The sequence below is a fragment of the Pteropus vampyrus genome, unplaced genomic scaffold (assembly GCF_000151845.1).
Source record: "Pteropus vampyrus isolate Shadow unplaced genomic scaffold, Pvam_2.0 Scaffold22, whole genome shotgun sequence".
Taxonomy (NCBI): domain Eukaryota; kingdom Metazoa; phylum Chordata; class Mammalia; order Chiroptera; family Pteropodidae; genus Pteropus; species Pteropus vampyrus.
Genome location: NW_011888803.1, coordinates 14,941,130 through 14,964,318, shown reverse-complemented (window position 1 = coordinate 14,964,318; position 23,189 = coordinate 14,941,130). Strand labels below are relative to the sequence as shown.

At 43.7% G+C, this 23,189-nt stretch overlaps 1 protein-coding gene across 1 annotated transcript in view; it reads left to right on the top strand.

The window, feature by feature from the left end:
- ABCA4 (ATP binding cassette subfamily A member 4) overlaps positions 1–23,189 on the top strand; it is a 123,124-nt gene that overhangs the window by 43,391 nt on the left and 56,544 nt on the right. Inside the window, exons 12-16 of the mRNA XM_023528133.1 lie at positions 12,194–12,399; positions 12,997–13,173; positions 15,107–15,329; positions 18,392–18,613; positions 20,463–20,667. Coding sequence (XP_023383901.1) covers positions 12,194–12,399; positions 12,997–13,173; positions 15,107–15,329; positions 18,392–18,613; positions 20,463–20,667 — 1,033 coding nt within the window. The remainder of the gene's footprint in view (positions 1–12,193; positions 12,400–12,996; positions 13,174–15,106; positions 15,330–18,391; positions 18,614–20,462; positions 20,668–23,189) is intronic.

Genomic DNA, 23,189 nt, shown 5'->3' with positions numbered 1-23,189 from the left:
CCTGAATTTCAGGGACTAAGCAGGATTACTGTGAGGTAAGGGAGGATGTTTCCCGCAAAGAAGAAACATAAGGCAGAAAAGCCTGAAATGACTTTTCCTTCCCCATCTGTTGAGCTTCTATTCATTCATTCTTTAAGACTCAGCTCTCAATATCACTTGTGCTTCCATATAGGTTTAACTATTCACTCTTCTGTGCTTCCCTGGCCCTCTCTTCACACCTCTCTTAGATTCAAACTATCTGTTAACCGTGTCCACCTCTGGCCAAACGGCAAGATTGGAGTTACTCGGGGTCAGAGAGCAGCACATTCTAGTTATTTTCAAATTCTTGACCTCAGACTTCCAGGGAACCTCTCCATCTAAGGGCTTATCACACCTGCCAATGGGCCAGGTCAGGGCCAGGTCTGGGCCTCATGTCATCTGGAATCCTTAGAAGGTAGAAGGTGCTCTGGGCAATAGGATAGTAGATTAAGGTGAAGGCCCCCAAGAGCAAGCCCTCTCCCTCAGACTCCCGGTTTCTGAGGATAGCTAGTGAGAAAAAGCCCGGTTCCATCTGTCACCATAGTGCTCTTAAGAACTCCCTGCTGCCCCTGGTACCACCAGAACTTCCCCAGAGTGTGGGGCCTTCCCCCTAGAACCTATGAAGGGGCGGCACAGGCTCCCTAGGTGTCTTTTCAGAAGGGGCCAGCTGCAGCACCAAAGGTCAAGTCGCTACGAAGTGATCCCCAACTGGTCTGAAGGCAAGAACGACTTTGGGTGCTTTTTACAAAACAGATTTCTAGACACCAAACCAGACTGACTGACTCGGAATTTCCAGGGACAAAGCCTATTTATCTGTATATTTGCATACCTGTTAGGGGGCCTTCGCATCCCCTCGTATAATTTCTCAGTTGACGTTGCCCTCCTCTCACAGTACCTTTACTGGCTAAATCCCTATCCCTGGCCACGCTCATCACCATTCACCGCTGTGGTCATAACACAGGCAGAGCTCTTGAAGGGGGCATGGAGAGGAGAAGGGATCTATTTTATTCTTACAGAATGGAGTTCAGTGGTTCTCACAATGTTTTTGTGAGATACTATCAGTAATAACGAACATTTCTGGTCTTTTGTTTGACTTGACATTTGCATGGTGACAGAAAGGTCTTGTTTTCTTGAAGGATTATTTTTCTGTGTAGCTTGTGCTCAGTGTAGCACCGGGCACCCAACAGATACTTAATATATATTAACTGCTTAAATGGTTAAGAATTCAGTCTCTGGAGCCAGACTTCCTGGGTTCAAATCCCTGTTAGTTGTGCCTCGCTTTTCCCATCTGTAAAATGGGGTATAGTTTTTACTAAATAGGCTTATTATGAGAACTGAGTTAATGCATGCCAACCCCTTGGAACAGTTCCTGGCATACAGTAAGCACTTAATAAATATAAACTTTAAAACAAAATACAAACAAAATATACTGCTTAGGAGGAGGAAAATGGCATTAGTGAAGTCAGGTCCAGCCACTGAGCCACTCCTGATGCTCCTCTAGGGATTACAAAGCTGATTATTACATCCAGCCTCAACTACCACCACTTCCCGAGGGCTTTGCAATCGCATTAGCAGAGTGAAGTGCTCCTGGGCAAAGGCCAGGTGAACTCAGGTCAATGGCCTCCCCCAGGGGTTCCTAAGAGGGGTTTTGACTGTGGCAAAATCTCAGCAGGTGATTATGATGAGGTTTCTGATCTTCCTGCTCTTGGGGGAAGGGAGGAGGAAAGTGCGAGAAGGGAGATGAACTGAAAGGAGAAGGTAGGAAATGTGCAGTGAGGAAGAAGCTAATCATTGCAATTGGTCCTGGATTTTTCTGCTGCTGTTTTTGTGTTTTGGAAAGTCTGGAGGAGCCATAGGGATTCCCCAGCTCCCACTCTGAGGACTGCTCAGGAGCAAATACAGTGTGAAAACTCCTCCTTGATGGCTATAAGGGTCTCTCCAGGACGGGGCAGCAAGTATGTTCCTTCAGGGACAGTTTATAGCTTGACCGAGGCTCCCCTTTTTAGTAATACGACTTGTACTATAGAGCGGTGACAACTTGCTGGGCTAGCCTCTGTGCTTACTTCCTTGCCTATTCCAAAATAGAAAAAAAAAAAAAATTCTTTAAGGAAAATTAAGCAAAAAATAATCTTAAAGTGAAAATTATGTCATTCTAGGTCGATGTGAGCTCGGTTGTGATATTGAACAGTAACAGGAGCTCCGAGAATTAAGATCAAAGACCTTTAAGCCTTTCGTCATTACAGGAAAAGGAGTGATTCAATAGATTTTCTCTTCAACTAGTAGAAGGTCTAGATCCCTTGCTTCTCTGCTTGGGGTGAGGCCTTTCCTTATTAGAATTCTCACTGAGCGGTATGGAGCCTGTCCCATTCCCCAGGAGCCGTCTTGCTGGGTCACTTGTATGTGATGTTAGGCTGCTGCTCGTGGAAATTTCTCACCCGCCCAGTGGGGACAAATGGGCCTGGGTCTCTGCTTCTTATGAGCTGAGTCACCCTAAAAAAGTTACTTTACCTTCTAAGGCTCAATTCTCTCACCGGTAAAATCCAGTTAGTAGCACAACAGACCTTATAGGGTTGTTGCTGACAAAATGAGAGGAGTGTGCAGAGCACCCAGCACACGCATGCCATCTATCAGTTAGGCAAGAGTGTGAATTCTCTGTCTTCAAGTTCCTCATCTGTTGGGTGGAGTGGTGATACCCTCCCATCCAGGTGGCTGTGAAGATGAAATGGGATGAGGCTGGGCACGTAGTAGACATTTGATGCACGGCAGCCCTTATGATGAACCACAGGGATGTCTGCGTCTGAACCACAGACCAAGTAAGGAATGTGCCTTTTTTTCAAATTCCAAACTTTGTGTAAACATTTACCAGGGACTGTGAAGCTACTCTTTATATTAACCTCAGTGAATTGGCTTAGAATCAGGAATGTCAGACCATTCCTGCAGGCCCAGTGAATTGGCTTTTGGCACCATTCTGCCACTTCTGTAGATGATGGTCTAGTAGCTCTGGAACTTTGCTTGTCCTTGGAGCACCTCCTCAGTAAGGGGCTTCTACAACCTCGTTCATCCCATAACCATTCCCTGTCAATCCCCTGATGCCCAGCTCTTAGGAAGGGCAAAATAAAGAAATGAATGAAAGGCAGACCTCCTGTTCAGAAGGTGGGCAGTGGACCAGGGAAAGGGGTGACAGTGATGTTTCGAGAGCCTCACATCTCTAGCATGTGGAGAGATTCATTTCTACAGGCCTCCTGACCATCCTCTTCTCCACATCTAAGGAGACTGAGAGCAAGTGAGTCTTCATGTAGGTAAATATCTTAAACTAGTGTGTGTATACTTTTATAGTCATAATTTACATGTCTTATTCACATATAATTTTCTTCTGGAGAAAAGCACAATTAGAAAAATTAATAATTAATTCTTCTGATTATCTTTTAATTAAAACAGATATACATACCCCTCCCCTTCGATTTCTTTGTTTAGGGAAAGTTTAGAGCTGACACTCATAAAACACTCTTTAGAGTTCACATGTATTTTAATTTCATAATATATTTGAATTTCAGGTCTTGAATTTCACATCAGGAAGCTGAATTCTGCCAAACTTTAATACGAAAATACCTCTGATCAAGGCATGAAATTGTACTTTAGCCAGGCACGATTACCTTTCCCTAAGTCTTGAAAGAACATTATTAACTGTTTTTTCCTGTGCTGTCGACACAGTCAGTATATGTGCATAACTCTGTATTATCTACATGGTGATTATCTTGTTGATGAATTATCAGTAGTAGGATTTTTTGGACTACTTTTCCTCTGTACCTTGCATGCTCCTGGCCACATGCCACTACCACCCAGCCAGAGTGTACTCAGGGAGCATATTTTTCAGGCTAGCCTAAGAAAAATAGGATTAGGAAGATAATGCTACTGATCATGTAACGTACTTCAGAGTCAAATGTATAGATATTTGCAGAACATCTGTCTTATCGCTTTCTTCTATTGATTCATTGACTCCAAATGTGTATTGGGAGGCTAAGGACAAGTTGGAGGTGAGGTAGGAAAGGTACACCATGAGAGCAATATTATTACAAGAGTCATGAACTGGATTATAAACAACTCATGGGCAATGATCTTATTTAATACCCCATCAGTTTTTCAGACACTGGGCTGAGAAAGGAGAACACAGGTAGGGGGTGAGCTGGGGTCATGGGTGGAAGGAAGGGACTTGTACTTGAGCCTGCTATGAGCCAGCCACTACATTGGGCACTTTTGCAGGTCACCTCATGCAACTCTCCTAACTACCTGCCCAGTAGACATGATTGTTATCATTTTATAGAATTAAAAACTGATATGCCTAACATACCACAGCAGATGAGCATGGGTTTCAGAATTCTAATTCAGACTTGCCTGGCTCCAATGAGGATGTTCTTTCTTTTATAATGTGAGGAGTATATTAGTAGGGGCTCAGTAAGAATTGTTTGGATAAATTATATAATGAGTTAGGAGAAGCACCAATTATTTTATAATATTGGGAATAACAGACATTATTCTGATTGGGTCTTTTCTGCTTGAAATAACTTTGTAGGAGAAAACCAAAATGATTTGACCTTATTCAGTCTTTCATATTTGCATGTACTAACTACTTACGTCTGAATAAATGCAATTAATCCCTGACCCCTAGAAACTCACAGCCTATGGGGAGAGATAAGCACACAATGAAATAGCACGATGGTAGTGGTATCTCGAAGGATGGCTAGAACAATAATTCAATCTGATGAAATAGAAACAGGTTGCACAAAATGTCAGATCCTCTAAGGATTGTCAATACTTTCTCCAAATTATCTCTGAAATTCCTCCTTCCTCTCCCTCTGGCCTGTATCATTTCTCCTAGTTGGCCTCCAATCTCTCACGCTTTCCAGCGAGAGACTTCTCAGTGCCTCCAGTGAGATCTTTCTAAAACCCCAGTCCTTTCATGGCCTTCCCGCCCAGCTCCGCAGTGGTCCCTCATTGCTATAATGATGAAGTCCATCCCAATCTAGCCCCTTCACGACTCTTCTACGTTATATGGGATGGCATGCAGCTCTGGGCCTCTCACCTGACTAGCTGACCCCTTGCCTCCTTTGCTCCCCTTCAGGACTCAACTCCTATGTTTCAGGCTTTCTATGCCCTATATTCCCTCCATCATAGCCCTTGATAATTATTTGTTCAAACACCTCCCCACCACCATAGACCATAACCCCTTAAGAGTCCAAACTGTATTATTTTTCTTTTGATTTCCCAATTTACCTTAGTGGAGCAGTGGCATAAAGTAGCCATCCATAAATGCCAAATTAAAACCGAGAATATATTTATGCTGGGCCTTAAAGTTTGAATTTGCTTGTTAAGCAAGGCCGAAAGACAATTTCAGGCCGAAGGAAGAGCATTAGCAAAGTGCAAAGCGAATCTGCAAGATAAGTTCAAGTGAAGCAGATAGCCTGGGTAGGGGTGTACGTCAAGGGAGTGGGTGGGCGTGGGGAGGAGCAGCAGTGTCCAGAGATGGGACCTGTGAGTAGCTTCATCCTGTAGGTGATAGGACATCATTTCTAACCCTTACTTGTGGGCTCTGTGATTTGGGGCAACGTTGCTGTTCCACTACCTGAAAAATGAAGGTGAAACTAAAGCTGCCGTTCCAGCGGGGTTCACGGGGGTGGGAGAACCAGGTGTTTGCCACCAGAATATGCTCTGATAGGTCAGCGTCCAGCTCTGCTGACTCTTACCTATTTTGAGAATAGTAACATCGACTTCCCAGAATGATTAATGATTAAACATGAAAGCTCTGAGAGCTGAAGTCTGCAATTTTCAGCCAGGTTATTCTATCTTCTCTTGTACCGAACTAGACAGCAAGCATTACCTGGTGGTTTGCCTTAGTGTGAGGCTGTGCTCCAGTTTGGTCTTTTTAATTGTTTCATTATCGTATTTATTTATTTTAGAAACAGACATTTTTTAACAGCTGTGCATTTCCTGTCCCTTTGTTTCCCAGTCGTGGTGCATTTCCTCACTCTTTGTGATTGAACGTTTCAGATGTCCGTTCCTGGGGCCCAGTGTGTTAGACAAAATTTATTGCACTGCCTTGGGCCTCTATCTCACCATCACAACCAACTCAAACAGCTCAAAGCTATTTTATCCGGTGGCATTTTCCATGTGGTGGGAAATGAATCTTGAGTGTTATAGTCTAGATGTGCCAGGAAATTCATTCTGGGATGTTTGCCCACACCCGCTGGCATTTTTCAAAAGGAGCCCCAGTGTCTGCATTGACACCAGCAGGACCACTTTAGACCCCCATTGGCATCCGGCAGCCACTTTGTGCTTAGCCTGCGTTTGGAAGTTAAAGATATAAGAGGCAGGATTATAGAGCCAACATCTCTAAGGGTGGGTACAGGCCCTCCCTTATCCCTGAAGACTCACCCCTATGTGTCCTGGGCGTATTGGTCAAAATGTGTCAGCACAAGGTGCCAATCCCCTTTGATTATCAAGTTCAAACAAAAAGAAAGATTTTCTTTCTTCCTTTGCTTTCACTGGACAACATTTCCCACTTCATAGATAATTTATCTATTACTTAATGTGTTTGAATTAGAGTCAAAGAGGTCACAGTTGAAGAAGAAAGCCTGCTGCTACTGTGGCTTCTCCTCCCAAGGTGCTGTTTGATTTAGCTGTGTAAACAAATAACTGCATTCTCCAGAGGTCCTGAACACAGCTGCCTGCCCTGGAGAGAGCTCCAACCTCTTCTGCCAGGGTGAATTCTGCTTCCTGGTGAGTATCAGCAAAACAACTGACAAAGAATCGTAGGACTTGTGTGGACTTCAAATGCTGGTGGCCCTGCCACCGAGTTTTGCTACAGCAGTTGGAAACTGAAGGGGACAAGGAAACTCCTTTACTTGATGGACTACTCCTGGCTATCATAGGGAATCATAGGGTACTCTTTGAGATGCTAAACTCTAATTGCAAAATTTGCCCTAAATCTGCCTCCGAGGCCATAAGCTAATCAGACCAGACCAAATATGTGTGTCAGAATCAGTGACCTTGACTAGGGTTTAATCATTCATCTTTGCCTCCCAAATACACTCATGTACACACATGAATAGACATGCTGATTAGCCAAGATTTTAACTGCGGGGGCCAGAGCAAGTACCAATAGAGAATGAGGCCACTTGCTGTGAGGCAGGTGACCTTCACATGAGAAGATAAGGGTAAATCATGAGGTATACCTCAGAGGACAACCCAGGGACTTCTGACTCATATCCAAAGCAGCTTCCACGGATGCTCGGTCTTGACCTCAGGAAGATTTGATGAGGATGATGTTCTAGATTAGCTTCATTAGACCTTCTTCTGAATAGAGGTGTCTGACTTTCACCTAATGTCCAGTGAGAAGCTAGTGAACACCAGTGGGTTAGGAATCACCCTCTGCCCTCCCCCATTGCTCAAGTGGGATGTGAGGCTTTGGTTTCTGTCCATAGCATTGTTGTGACCAATGACCTGAGGTGCTGCAGGTCAGATCAAGATGAGTTGTGTTCTCAGACATATTATTTAAAGAAAATAACTGCCTCCAGTTGTCATGAATGAAAGGTAACCTGACAGGGGCTTAAAAACCACAAGACTCTGTTGACTTACAAGATATTTTACAAAAACAGTAATAAAAATTGTATTTATTGAGACAGTTTAACTACATGGTTAAAACACAGCTCCATCCAGAGGAAGTTCACTGTGGCTCATTGTGCCTCCTAAATGAGCTTGGAGTGATAATTGTAACTGACTTACTAAGGAGGTTGTGAGGATTCAAATGATTAATATAAGTAAAGCCCTTTGACCAGTTCGGGGCACATAGTAAGCCTTCAATAACCATCAGCTTTTATCCTTACCAGGAGACACTGGCTGGCCCTTCACAAATGCTGTCATGAGATCCTTAGAACATACTTGTGAGGTAGGGCGTATCTCAGTTCTACAGAGAAGGAAACAGAGGCCACACAGGTAGGAAACAACAGCATGCCAATGGCCTTTGGGGCTGTTTGTCTCTTAAACACTACACTATACCTCTTTCCAAGATGGGGAAGATAACCCAACTTTGAAACCAGGTCAGATGTTTCAGGGTAGAAATGAGAGCAAACCTTTTAAGTTTTGTTTTTCCAGAGAGTATCAGGGTATATCAATCTAGAGGGATGCAGCAGGAAACATGACTGTGAATCAGCTGCCTGATAAAACAGCCAGGATGGAGCCTACGTCACCATGGGACTCAACAATGTCACTGAAAACATCAGCTGCACATTCCCGTATAGATTTCCCTTTAAGACATGAAAGGGGAGTTCAAAGAGAATGGGCTAGCCATCTCAGAAAGTCACATTATGAAAATGTATTTGTTTTTATTAGCTTTTTCACATCAATGAGAGTCATTAGCATCTTAACAAAAATTCACTTTTCACTAATTTCTCCTAGTTTATCATCTGAATCTGAAGTGCACAGGATTACATTCAAAGCACACAGTATTAAAGCAGCTTTCAGGACTTCTAAATTTAAATCTAGTCAATTCAGTAAACACTCACTGAGTCCCTTTCATGAGAAAATACTATGAACAAGATGTGTCCTCTGACCTCAAGGAATTTACTGTACCTAGAGCTGCGCTGACCCACACAGTAACCAGCCGCCATATGCAGCTTTTTAAATTTAAATTAATTGAAATGGAAAATTCAGTGCCTCAGATTCACTAGCCACATTTCAAGTGCTCAATGGCCAGATGTGGTTACTGGCTACCGTATCAGATAGGGCAGATATAGAACACTTCCACATTCCAGAAAGTTCTACTAGATAGTGCTGCTTTAGGGAGAGATCTTCTTCAGGAATTATGTTGCCCCGGCTTTGTTGTGAGGGTGTGGCTTCCTGATAGAGCAACTTGTCACCAACAGTACCACCGTCAGGCTTGACATTTGAAGACATAAATTCAGATTCTGCTTCTAACCTATATTAACCTTTGCCCTTGATCCTCTGATGCCAGTTTCTTCACAGATAAAGCAAAGACATCAGACCATAAGATTTTGACAACTCTTTCTGTCCAAATGCTCTGTGATGCTGTGAGTGAATTGGTAGAACATTGTGTGTGTGTGTGTGTGACAACATGCCACAACTAAAAGAAACCACAAAGAAAATTTTCATTGCCCCAGATAATTTTGGTTTTCATATCAGAAATTTAATTTCAGACTCCTTCAAATTTTCAATTCTAAAATTCTATATATACAAGACTAAACTTGCTAAACTGACTTTAAAAATGAGATTATTTTATTACTCATCTTTGTAGAATGTCCCGTTCTCCCTAAAAAAACTTAAATGTGTGTGCGTATGTGTTTAAATATATTCTAACAGTACCTTTTTTATGCTTTCTTGCCCAAGCAGCAAATTGCCAAGTCTCTGTCTCCATAACAGTGTTGTTAAGCGCTCACAAACACTGGGAGCTTGGTCTTGGACTATGGCGCAAGTCTACATATTAGATTCCTCACCAAAAACAAACAAACAAAATGTAGCAAACCCTACATTATTTCTGTCTAGAAAAAAATGGACATTTATTGAGGACCTTCAGTACTTAAGTCCTTCATCTCATTTAAGGACTGGTCACTGACAGGTTGGACGATGCCTGTTTGCAAAAGAATAACTGACTAAAGAAAATTTACCATTTTCTTTAACTCTCTGATGTGTGACTACACTTATTGGTATTTCTTAAAGAAATACCAATTCTATTTCCTTTTAAAATAACTATCTTCTTAGTATGATGTCTCTTAGGCCTTGGCCTTCTAGAGTTTCTCTTGTACCTGTATTCTTCCTTCCCATATAAGCTGGAAAACTAACAACTTCCTTTATACGCTTTCTTTTTATCTAGAAGACTGAGAACAGGACTGGGAACCCATTCCCTGGGTATAGAGCCTGAGGCAGGACATTTAGTTCCTGAGGCCCAAGGAGGGTGGGTTTGCAATACCTTGTTTAAATTCAGATCCTGAGTAAAAAGAGGTCTGGTTCACCCTCTGATGCCCCAAAAGTGCTTCAGCAGTGAGGGGTTTTTAGTGAATGGGGTGGGTTTGCCTGCTTCTCAGCAGCTCGGTAGGAGCCTGGGTCTCTAGTCGGGTCCTTATGATCAGTGCACTGTTCTCACTTCTTCATTTCTCCTGGTAATTGTTGTGGGTCCAGTGGAACTGGAGTTCGACACCTACTCTACCACTTTGGAGAAGTTACTCAGCTTCTTTGAGCCTAAGTGTCCGGGACTGCAAAGTGAGGATAAATAAAACTGTGCTCTCCTACTTTACGAGACAGTCGTGAGCACGTGGAAGGCCTGTCGACCCGGCTCCACCTGTGGCTCCTGATGTGGGGAAGAAGTCTGGGCCTAATAAAGTTGGGAAGTGGGGAGGGAACCCAGGGTCTACCACTTTCTAGCTACCTGACTTCTCACAGGTGTACTCGTGTTCAGTTTCCTTTTCAGTAAAAGGGGGATTCCAGGTAACTCAGGCTCCGCGAGAGTGAATTTGTTCCTTTAAGACTGCATTATGTCACCAGCCTTCTAACCAATCTTCCTGCTTCCCCCTTCCCCTTACAAGTGATCTTTTGGAAAGACGATCTGATCGCACTATGTCATACCCCTGCTTATAACTCTACAGTGGCTTTTTAGGGCTTTTTAGGGTTTGTCCAGAACACTCTTGATTTGAGCATGGAGAACCCCATGTCCCAGGAAACCTGTTAGTTGGTCTCACTACAAAATCCAGCAGAGCAACTGTTTTGGTCCCCACCCACCTTCCTAGTACTCATATCTCACCACTCAGCTCTGTTCACCTCTGCGCTTCTCTGAGAAATATTCGATAAAATGCTGATGTGTTGGCCCTGCCACTCGAGCATCTGTTTTCATTGGAGTGGGGCCTGACTGCAGGTGTCTTTTTAAAGATCTCCAGTGGCTCTGAAGTACAGTCAAGGACCAGAACCACGGCTCTATTTTTGCAGATCTCCAGACACTCCACATACTGTTCTCTGTGCCTGAGCAGACCTTTCCCCTGCTCTCCTCTCATAGGCTAATTCCTGCTCATCTTCATCCTACTCAGGAGTCTCTTCCTCCAGGCAGTCTTTCGGGACCCCTGCAGGTAGACTTAGCTACATTTCTCCACTGGGGACCCAGACTACCCCGGGCTTGCTTTCATCAGAACTCTATCATTCTGTATTATGATTTTTGGTTTACTCAAACACTCTCCATCACTAGATCTTGAATTTCTTTCAGGAAGAGATTTTTCATCTTTCCTCTTTGTATCTCTGGAGCGAAGCAGGCTGTGGCACATTCTAGGATCTTAGTAAGTGTTCGGTGAACAAATTAATCAGGACAAGGCCATCTGACCTCTGATGAGTTACATTCTAAGAAAGAAACATCGACACAAAAACCTTAGTGGATTATTGGAACAAGAACAGATCCAAATACAATATAATACTTTAACAAATCTATAAAAGTGGATAACCCCTAATACTCAAATTAAAAGAAATTGTTAGTTTTGTTCTTTTGTTGGTAGTGGTTTTTTTTTTTTTTTTCTCTTCCAGGGGAGAGAAAAAAAGACACATTAGGAAATTCTTCCTTTAGTAGCATTACCTGTCATAAAGTTATGATTGGAAGTGATTCTCTTACTAACTCATTTTGGCCCTCTATTATTTTCTTTCTTCCTCCTTGCTCTTCCCTCAGCTGGCCATCTTGGTTTGTTTGCAGAGAGGCAGGAAGGTTCACTGTTTCTCTCTGTCTTTAAAACTCTTTTATCAGCGGGCTTTCTGATCTTCAAAGCAGCCTGTGTTCAATGTGACCCCACTCCCTTGACTCCCTGTGCTGGGGAGTGAGAGCTGTGAGTATTTTTGTCATTTTGACGACTTGCATATTTGAACGGCCTTGGACAGCCTGATAGTATGGGCCTCACTAAATCTGCAGGATTTAAAGCAAGTCAGCATTTCCTAGTCTCCTTTCACCCGTAAATCTAGACACATTGAAAAATTGACACCAGACTCCCAACTTAAGCAAACAGTACGTTTATAGGTCCCCTCGCATTTGACCCATCCCCTGGGGCAACAGCCCTTACTTATCCTCTTCTCTTTACTGCAGTTGAGTCTTTGCAGTTGGTGTTCCTCAAACTCTCTCAACCTTTGTGATTATCTGCAGTGCTTGATCCTGGACAAGTTTGAAAGCTACGATGATGAAATCCAGCTCACACAACGAGCCCTGTCTCTGCTGGAGGAAAACAGGTTCTGGGCTGGTGTGGTGTTCCCTGACATGTACCCCTGGACCAGCTCCCTACCACCGCACGTGAAGTACAAGATCCGAATGGATATAGATGTGGTGGAGAAAACCAACAAGATCAAAGACAGGTGATGTTTCAGGCAATCTCAGGAGGCCCTGGGCATCCCTGGGGATGTATGAGGCAAGGAGAGGGGCCACCCATCTCCTCCTAGGGCAGGAAAGTTATTTAGAAAGGCATAGAAACACTTTGGTAATCAGTCGGTGAGACCAGGAGAGCTCAGCTGCCTTGTCATCACACCCTCAACTCAGCACTTGTCTCTGGCTGGTCTTTGTGCATCTTGGAGATAGAAACCTCCAGGGACTAAATTATCTTCACATAGAGATTCTGCAAATAATGTTTCTCCAAAGTCACGGAGAAATTACGTTTTGGACCGAGTAATGGTTTGAGACTGACTCAGCCTCTGTATCAGTAAAATTAAATAAGAGGGAATAAGAAATTCTGTAAAGCTCAAAGTAGAGTCCTTGAATGAAATCAATTACAAGTCACATTGTGGCTAGTATTCATAACTAAAATTTAAACTGTGAACTAGAAAATAGAGTCGGATAACTTGGAAAAGATTAAAAGTTTCAAGAGAATGAGTTCTGAGTCACCTTGTGCTTATGAAGTATGTGCGAGCTGTCCATTCCCATTCACATCTCTGTCCCTCCCTCCGGTTTCTTCTTAGGTACTGGGATTCTGGTCCCCGAGCTGATCCCGTGGAAGATTTCCGATACATCTGGGGAGGATTTGCCTATCTGCAGGACATGGTTGAACAGGGGATCACGAAGAGTCAGGTTGGGGCCGAGGTTCCGGTTGGAATCTACCTCCAGCAGATGCCTTACCCCTGCTTCGTGGATGACTCGTGAGTGGGAGGCTTCCAATCCTGCCCCTCGACAAGCTAATTGGGTGGCAGGGCGGGGTGGGGTGCTCCCCAGGCTTCAGTCTCTTTGGAGAGAAACCCAGGGACTGAGACCAGCTTGGGGAAAATGGAGCTCTGACTGAGAAGTCTGCTTCTCCCGGGCTCTAGGCAGGGCCAGGTGGGCAAGCGAAGTGGCAGGGAGAAAGGAGTTGGTGCTGTGGGTGGAAAAGGGAAGGTAAAAATTAAAGCAAGGGGAGTGAGGTTAGGGGAGGGGACAAAGGCTTTTTAAATTTCCACTACGTAGTGTGTTTGGTATGTGGAAAGGTTCTGGTCAGAGTGTTTGCCCAACGATTGCCAAATCAGCAAACGAGGACTCTGCATCACAAGTAGGCCCAGTTCTTAGGAGCCTCAGAATAAGGCAGCTCATTCCCTAATTAACATTCTCATGATGTATGCTTAATGAAAAGGTAGAGGAATGTGTTGGATGAGCTCAGGCCCTCCCTCCCTATCCACCCCCATCCCCAGGCCTGAACATTTATTGACCAGTAGCAAGCTAAGCAAGTAGCCTACTGTTTTCTGAATGTTCATTTGGAGGGTGGTAGAGAGAAGGACAGAGAGGCAGAGGGGCCTGGGAGGGCTCATTTACCATGGCTGATGCGGGCAGAAGTGCTCCCAGGAGAGTGGCAGAAACCTAGAATGGCTTAGGAATCCAACACCTAGAAAAAAACTGGGAAATTCACCACAGTGTACATGTCTGTCTGCAGGGTTCAGGGAGGAGAGAAACATGCACAGCCTGAAGAAAGGAAGGGTCAAATTGCCAGCTGGCAAAACAGTAAAATAAAGCCCAGTATGGACAGAGGAAACTCTCTCTCAACATCCTCGTCCAATTGGTTCTCCTTCCTGGGCTCTACAGGAAACTAAAGGGATAGATAGCAGCGGCTGTTCTGCAGTCAGTTTGGGTTTGGACAACAGGCACAGATGGAAAGAGGAGCCAGAGGCCAAAGCCCGGTTCCACTTTTAGGATCAGAACAGGAGCGGCTGGCAGGGAACTGGGCTCAGTGGTAAGGAGCGGCAGAGGGAACTCTGGCTATTCAGTGTGTGAGAGCCCTCTGGTGGCAGGTCCCAAGGTGCAGGCCTTCTGAATTCATGGTTCTCTCTCTAGGGCCATCTTGAGTGAAACCTTCCCACACTATAATGGGCTCTTTCTGTGACACTCAACAGTTTTTAATAGATGATCATTCCAAAGGCTTTACCAGCACATCAAGCTGGTAAACATGTATAAAGTTCCCAGTAAAATAATTCCAGACGATCCAATCTGCCCCACTTGCTGGAATGGGAATCCATAGATTTACTCCGCAGGTACACGGATGGTGAATGGAATCAGTGACTATCCGATCACTGATTGATGTACTGATGGCCTTCAGAAAGTGCCACACTGGTTAGTTATTTTTTACCTAATCCAGCATAACTGGGGTTGATCCTCCAGGGTGCTACACTGGCTGCCCCCTCGGAGAGCCCAATTATTGATCTCACCACCACCAGTTTCCCTCGTGGTCTACCTTTTTGAACTTCAGTTAACATACGTTTACCTACTCCAGTCACATGCCACATCAAATCTGCTGTCCTTTCCTGAGAGATCTTACAAATAGGTATATACTGTGTAGCATACATAGTATGATTTTATTTAGACATTTTACTCATAGAGCATTCATCTGGGATAACCAAAAAGCTACCATCTTGTTCCAAGTGAAAAGTAATCCTTCAGGGCAAAGTGCGATGTATTAAGAGATTCAAGCCCATTAGATGCCCAGTGGAGGTTTTTCTGCCTTTCCCTTTGCCTTAGCTTTGTTCTCTACACGTTCATTCAATAAACATTTACTCCACATCTACCAGGTACGGGGCATACTACCATTCTGCTTCTCTCCTCTTACTACAGTTTTATGATCATCCTGAACCGCTGTTTCCCTATCTTCATGGTGCTGGCCTGGATCTACTCAGTCTCCATGACTGTAAAGAGCATCGTCTTAGAGAAGGAGTTGAGACTGAAGGAGACTTTGAAAAATCAGGGTGTCTCCAACACAGTGATTTGGTGTACTTGGTTCCTGGACAGCTTCTCTATCATGTCAATGAGCATCTTCCTCCTGACAATATTCATCATGGTAAGCCAGATGGAGAAAGTCCAGAAAATCTTGAATAGTTTTGTTTCTCTTACCTTTCCCTCTGTTAATGAACTTGTGCCTGGATTAGTAGCCTGGCCACTAAGGATAGCATGATATGTAGCTGCCCAGCCATTTCAGCCAAAGTGGGAGATACTCGGAGAGACAAAGTCTCCCCCACGGTGCTGCTGTATCATAGCATCTTTTCTATTCCCACTTCCTGCCCAGGGAACCACAGTCTACATAGATTATCCAACCCCTTTCCATGAAGTCTCTGGAAAGGCTGCTATTCGCAGTACCCAGCATAGGGTGATTGTATGTGCAAATGGTTCTTTCTTTACAAACATGGAAGAAATGAGTGTCTTCTTGGGATTACTGTTCCAACCACCAGCTGGGGTAAGAATGTGGAGAGACTTTTCAGTGTATTGGGAGAGGAGACCAGGACTGTTTATTAATTATCTTCATGGTCTCACCACTCATGGCTTGACCACTGAACATTCTGCTGCCTGAAGAATCTCCAAGACCTCTCTGTTTCCAAGAATGGAATTTGGAGTCTATCCTTTCTCAGTGATGGGAGTTTTACAGCCTCAGACAGCATGCACAAGCCCATCCTCTGCAAACTTGCAGCTTCCTCACAAGCTAGACTTGGAAATAAGACATTATTTCGTTATTTCACAATTACTCAGATTTTACACTGCTATCCTTCATTTTTAGTTCCTTGACAGTAGATGACTTTTTGTACTTGTTAAATGATAAATGATAAATTTAGGTAGTTTTGATATTTATTTGATGGGATTTGGTATAAGTTTTAGACTTCGGGCTTTACAACTCCTGATACAGTGTCGCCAAGCTTGTTCTGTCTCTTTACCATCATCTATTAAGTGACCCTTTGCACTAGGCATCATGTGTGCTGACCCAGAGATTCTGGTTAAATATGTGACATCCATGTTGGACCATCTCTAGTGCCTATCTGACCCAGGAATGGTCCATCATATATCCTGTCCAACTAACACGTATCTGTTTAAACCAAATCCTTCCCCTTCTCTTTGCAGTAAAATGTACTAAGTCCGAGGGGTTTGGATTTTTGTGTTGCACTGTGATCCAGTGCTAGACCCTTTCAAAACCAATGATGATGTGGAGGTCATTCTGCTCAACCTGACCCAACCCAGATGCGGCTTTAAATATGCTAAGAGTCCCAGAGCTCCACAGAGATGAGGGGAGAAGCCAAGTACCTTGTCTTCCTCTAAGGGTTTCTTGTTCCTTCCCATCCTTCAGTCTGATACTTTCCTACTACCAAGACATCTGTGTCCTCAGAACTAAAGAAGTCAAAATGCATGAACATCTGAGTTATTCAAAATGCATAAACATGCACAACATTTTGCAATGGCCATGACACTCGTTGCTGACAAATGCCATTGATATCTCCTTTCCTAAGAACGAGCATTAGGACTTCAAAGCTTTTAGGACGTGAGGTAAAGAATGTTCACCAAGAATTTCTTGTACAAAAGGGTTTCTCCTTGTGGGAACCAGAACATTGTTCTAGTAATGACGGAAACAGAGCTTTCCACACCAAAATAGGATTTTCCTTTGAATGACGCTCCCATTTTTCCCTTGTCCTTCCTTTCCACCTCAACCATGCAGGAAAGAAGCTGGAAGCTGATACAATGGGAAGGTTCCCTTGTTATTCAAGCCATTGAGAACAAAAAGAAAAGTGGTCCTTAGAGAAAGCCAAGGACACTGAAATTGTTGGGTCTGCCAAGTGGATTTCATCTCTGCTTTAAGTCAATGAGAAATTATACACCCCTAGAGGTTTGGAGGACTTTGCTTTGAACTGAGATTAGGAATTGATTTTATTCTTCTGAGAATAGTAACAACCATCTTTAAATTCTTCTAGCCAAAAGTCACAGGTTCAGTTGTGGACTTGCTTTTATTGAGTTGTGTGTGATTAAGGAAAAGGAATGAGCTTTCCAGGGTGATATGGAGACTTCTTTGCACAAAATCAGAAGTTCTGAGTCTTAATCTTTATTTAAATTTCTTCAAAGTTTGGTTCTAGTCAAGCATGGCTCTCTCCCACTTCTCTTCAACATTTGTTTTATTCTGTTTTTTAATCTGTTCTATCAGTGCTCAGCTGACATGAGAGCATGAATGGAGGAGAAATGGTAGCAATAGCAGATAAGCAGCACATTTGTTCTTCTCAACTCAAAAACACCCAGGACAGATAGTGCTAATTGGTCTGTCTTTTTGACTAAGAACCGAGTGCTGCAGGGCACCACTACTAATTAATTCGAACCAATTCAAGAGATGAACCTTATTTGTAGCTTTATATTTCCAAGAAAAGGTGACCTATATGTATCTGGAGTTATGTGCAAAGGGTAAAAATCCTCATAGGATGCCTTAGCAAAGGAGAACCAAGAAGGTCTAATCAAGTCGAACATCTTAATTTATTCTATAATGTCATTTGGCTGCAGCTCTTTAAAAATAACTAGTTTGGTCCTATTTCCTACATAGCCAAAGTGATTGAATCATGAGTTAATGTGAAAGACACTGAGTATTACTGGATTCTATGAAATGTATTTGCATGATATAATAGAAGAGGGGATTAATATACTTCCAAGTGATATGGATTAATTACTGATATTCTGACTTACATGAGTGGCAAATCTCAGAATACAAGCACAAATGGTTGAGTCAGCAGGCCAGGCCCCAGCTTGTTGGGTGGTCTCCCATCTCCCTTTTTTGTTACTCATCTATTCAGTATATCCCAGAGCTGTTGATTCTCTAAGACCTGCTATGTAGATTTTTCTCCTCTACTCAAATTCCACCAAGGATTTGCTTACATAATAATTACTTGGTACTAATAATGCATTACTGTCCTAGAGAAAATGACATTCATAGGATTTAAATATGGAAATTTAGGCACCAACAACAGACTGGTAGGAAAGATCTCTCTGGAGCAGAAGGCTTCTGAGAGCCCCAGAATCACTGCACAGAGGTCACCTCCTGAGAGGGATGGTGTCCTGGATGTGAGTGGAAATTACTGACTCAAGTCTCCTCTTTGGTTTCAGCATGGGAGGATCCTACATTATAGCAACCCATTCATCCTCTTCCTGTTCCTGTTGGCTTTCTCCACCGCTACGATCATGCAGTGCTTCCTGCTCAGCACCTTCTTCTCCAGAGCCAGCCTGGCAGCAGCCTGCAGTGGTGTCATCTACTTCACCCTTTACCTGCCTCACATTCTCTGCTTCGCCTGGCAGGACCGAATGACGGCCGATCTCAAGATGGCTGTGGTGAGGGACCTTGGACTCACCCCCTGGTGCCTGATACAATTCCTCTGAAGGGTCTGTAGCATTCCGAGAGGACTGGCCCACCCTCTGAAGGACTCCTTTTGGCTTGAAGGGACATAAAGTTTAAAGGCATAGGGGCAAAAGTGGAAGTGACCTGACAGTTCCTCTTCACCAAACCAGCCTGATTAGTCTGTCCTAGGAAGTCATCGAACACCAGTTCAGCTCATAGATCCCTTTGTGTATTCACAAGAGGAAAACATCAGGCTTATTTCACTCAGTTTTCTTTTCCTAGTGTTTGAGAACACTCAGAAAGAAGGGAGCTTGCCCCACTAACTGTTCTGTCCAGAAAGATGTTTCCATGAATTAAAAGTTTTTGCTTCTCTCCAAAAGAACTTCAGCTGGAGCAGCTCTGCAAATGTCCTTAACATGCTCTACCAGCACACACAGAAAGGGGTGCAGAAATGAGCCAATTCAGAGTCAGGCCCCCTTGCCCGGAGCAGTGTCCGGAAACTGACTTTTGATTGCCTGAGACACTTCTTGGTTTATGATTCCCAAACACCACTGTCTTTTTCTCTAATTGTTTTCAGATAGACCATTCTACCCTCTCATTAACCAGGCTAAAGAGCTTCTGGGCCCTGAAGTTTTTCTTTTCTCCAGAATCTCCCTGCCCACAGTTCTCTGTGTGGTGGAATAGAGAGAGAACTACCACCCGCTTCTCGTTGGGGAAAGAGCTGAGGTCAAAGTTGTTCTCATAATTCAAACTTATTTGGCTTCAGAGCTGCCAGGGCATCTGCCTTTTATTTCTCATGTTAAATAATAAACTAATCGTTGCTATTTACAGCATCCAATTTTCTAAAATGATCACCATGGTCTAGTAGCAAGAAATCCTTCTGACTCAGCCTGGGGGCACAGCTGGACAATCTTGGTATCTGGGTAGATGGTCAGTACTTTGGGTGTGTAGATCCACCAGGAAGCTATCGTTCTGACCACCATGTGGACCAGGGCTGGGCAGAGATTTTTTAAATGGTTTTTGTGAATATGTAGCCAAAGAATCCCTTCTTTTTGCAGAGAGACACTCTGAACCCCACCTTGGGTCCACCAGACTATGGGGAGGCCTTTGAGCAGAGGAAATGGATATAGCTCATCCCTCTGCTTGTGCTTATGTGCTTCCTGTCAGGTCAGGGGCCATCCATGAGGACTTGGCTGGGGAACTTCCCTTTCAGACATCTTTCTGTACACTATCTTTTCAGTTGACTTGTGTTCTCTATAGAGAACCTAAGAAAATGATGGACCCCAGTCTGGAGATGAGAAAAGATGACAGTTGATGTAATCTGAGGCTCTTCTGGTTTCTTTGACAGACTCAGGGGCTCATGAGACCATCCCCTGCCTGACCCTCTAGCCTACCCTAGGAAACTAATGACTTTGCAGACTCTTCTAAAGGGATTCTCACAAAACAATTCAAGTTAGATTTTTTTGTTCTACCAAGAACTATGTGATCTTGAGAAAGAGGTAGGAAGAAAGGAGGAAAGGGAGTAAACACGAGGACCTTTGGTCCTTCAGTGTGTTATGCTGTGTTGTATTTGTCTTCTTCATTACAGAGCTTGTTTCATTGAACAGGTGAGAAGGGTGGCTCACTGGGTGGTGGGCAGGGGTCTCTGAGACCTGAAAGGCATTCCTAGAATTCTTCTACTGTGGGTAGGACTGCTGTAATCCCTCCCTGGGGTGGCTTTACACCTAAATATAATGTAGACCCTCTTTTGGCCCTCGTCCCTACCTCCTGAGCATCTAGGTGCTATTGGGTTGGGGAAGAAACCCTCTGCTCATCTCGTACACCCTCTTTACCCCACTGCAGAGCCTGCTGTCTCCTGTGGCATTTGGGTTTGGCACTGAGTACCTGGCTCGCTTTGAGGAGCAAGGCCTGGGGCTGCAGTGGAGCAATATTGGGAATAGTCCCATGGAAGGGGATGAATTCAGTTTCCTGATGTCCATGAAGATGATGCTTCTCGATGCTGCTCTGTATGGCTTTCTTGCCTGGTACCTTGACCAGGTGTTTCCAGGTAAGTGTCCATCTTCATAGGGTAGAGGTATTTGGGTTCCTCAGATCCCCAGCCCTTTCTCTTTCATCTAGTTTAAATCTCATAATTGCTTTCTAAGCTCTTCCAATCTGTGGATTTCAAACTAAAATCCAGGAGTCAAAAATCTTTCAATGAATTCTGTTGGCTGCACATTAGAAATAGATCCAGAATCTGATCCCTTGTCACCACCTTTACACAGCCTTTTCAATCCAAGCCCCCTTCTTCCACTATCACCTCCTACCTAGACTGTTCTCCCCACTGTATTCAGAGATCCTTTCAGAATCTAGCTCAGATAGCGTCAACCTTCTGTTCAAGTCCCTCCAGTAGCTTTTCCTCTTGTTCAGAATAAAATCCGTTCCCCAATCCTGGCCTACAAAATGCTTCATTATTGGCCTCCAATTATCTTTCTCATCTCCTGGCCCCCAATGTTTCTCTGCTCCAGCCATACCAGCCTCCTTACTGACAGTTCATTTCCTCCTCAGGACCTTTGCACCAGCTGTTCTCACTGCCTAGAGCATGTTTCTACACATGGACACACACAAACACACACACACATCATAGACTTGTTCTCTCACTTTGTTCAGATCTCTGTTCAAATATCATCCTATTGCTGGGATTTTTCCAAACTGAAAATATCTAAATATCTATCCCTATATAAATAACATTCTTTTAGTGTTCCTGTCCCTTATCCTATTTTTTTTTTTAATCACCATCTGACATGATATTTCTTTAAGTGTTTGTTTATTAACTCTCTATGCCTTGTAAAATCTGGGCCCATAAGATCAGGCCCATGGTCTGTTTTGTTCATTGTTATAGTCTCAGTACCCAAAAGAGTGCCTGACTTTTGGTGGATAAATAACTGATTAATCTGCAGCACAAAAACATCAACTCTTGAATAAAAATCAGCTGCTTGCACACTTTTGTATTCGCTTTGTAGAAACCAGATTTTCCTTCAAATTAGTCTTTCCTGGTAGCTAGCGAAGTTCCACCTCCATCTGAGTGGTCTCCAAGTCAACCAACAGCCACTGTGTGCTATGGCATCCACAGCCTTGCTCTCGATGCTGTGGTCAGGGGAGCGTAAGGCTGGCCCTGGTCCCTGGGAAGCGATGAACTCACAGCTCTCAGCTCATCTCAGGGCAGCCTTTGCTGGAAGAAATATATAGGCAGCAAGCCTGGAATAGGAAAAAGATCCCAATGCTGAGTCAAGAAGCCTGGGTTTGGATTGTAGCTGTGCGACTATATCAGTTTCCTAGGATTGCCATAACAAAGTACCACAAACCGTGTGGTTTAAAACAATAGACATTATCTCACAGTTCCAGAGGCTAGAAGTCCAAAGTCAAGGTGTTGGCAGAGCCATGCTCCCTCTGAAACCTGTAGGGAAAGGATCCTTCTTTGCCTCTGCCTAGCTTCTGGTGGTTTTTCAGTAATCTTTGGCATTCCTTGGATTGTAGATGTGTCACTCCAATCCTCCATCTTCACGTGGCATTCTCCCTGTGTCTGGCCATCTTCACGTGGTCATCTTGTTAGAACACCAGTCATACTGGGTTAGGGAGGGGCCCATTCTACTCTGGTGTGACTTAATCTCAACTAATCACATCTGCAATGACTCTATTTCCAAATAAAGCTAAAATTCTGATGTCCCTGGGGTTAGGACACCGTTGTCTTTTTTTTTTTTTTTTTGATACCAAATATATCATTTTTTCCAACACCAACCAATTCTCCCGTATCAACTGGTGACCAATGATTCAATTCAATTCTGACAGTAACTACCCAGAATTAGTGCAGACCCCACAAGTTCAGTCCCATAAGACTACTCTCACCTTACATGCCAGCCTCAAATGTGGTGTCCAGCCTACTCACACTTTTGTTTGGCTGACTGAAAATTCAGTGGTTCTCACATCCCCCCTCAGGTTCAATAACTCACTCAAACAACTCACAGAACTCGGGAAAGTGGTCTACTTACAATTACCACTTTATAATAAGGAATACTACTCAAGAACAGCCAAATGGAAGAGATGCATTGGGCACAATACAGGAACATCCCTACCCTCCCCAGGTGCAGTACCCACCCAGCAAAGTTCAAGATTTTTAGGAGCTCTGTGCCAGAAACTGAGGACAAAGACCAAGTATATTTTGTACTCTACCACAGACCTCAACATGTCATTTTTTTGGGAGGAGAGAGGGTGGTGAACACATTTCAACCCCTAACAGTGACTTTGAACAATACATTTGACCTTTCTCAGACTCAGTTTTTTTCTATCTTACTGGGCCATTAGATGGAGATATAATAAGTAAAAATTAGTTGGACTGAGAATTAAATTTGTACACAACATAATTCAAGAGCTTTATGTTAGCCAAGCTAAAACTTTGCTTTGTTCAACAACTATTTACTGAGCAGCACTTATGTGTTAGGCTCAGCACCAAGTTCTGGCAAAAGAGGGGAGGGAAAGACAGACCCAGGTCTGCCCTCACGGAGATTACAGTCTAGCAGGGGCCATGAAACA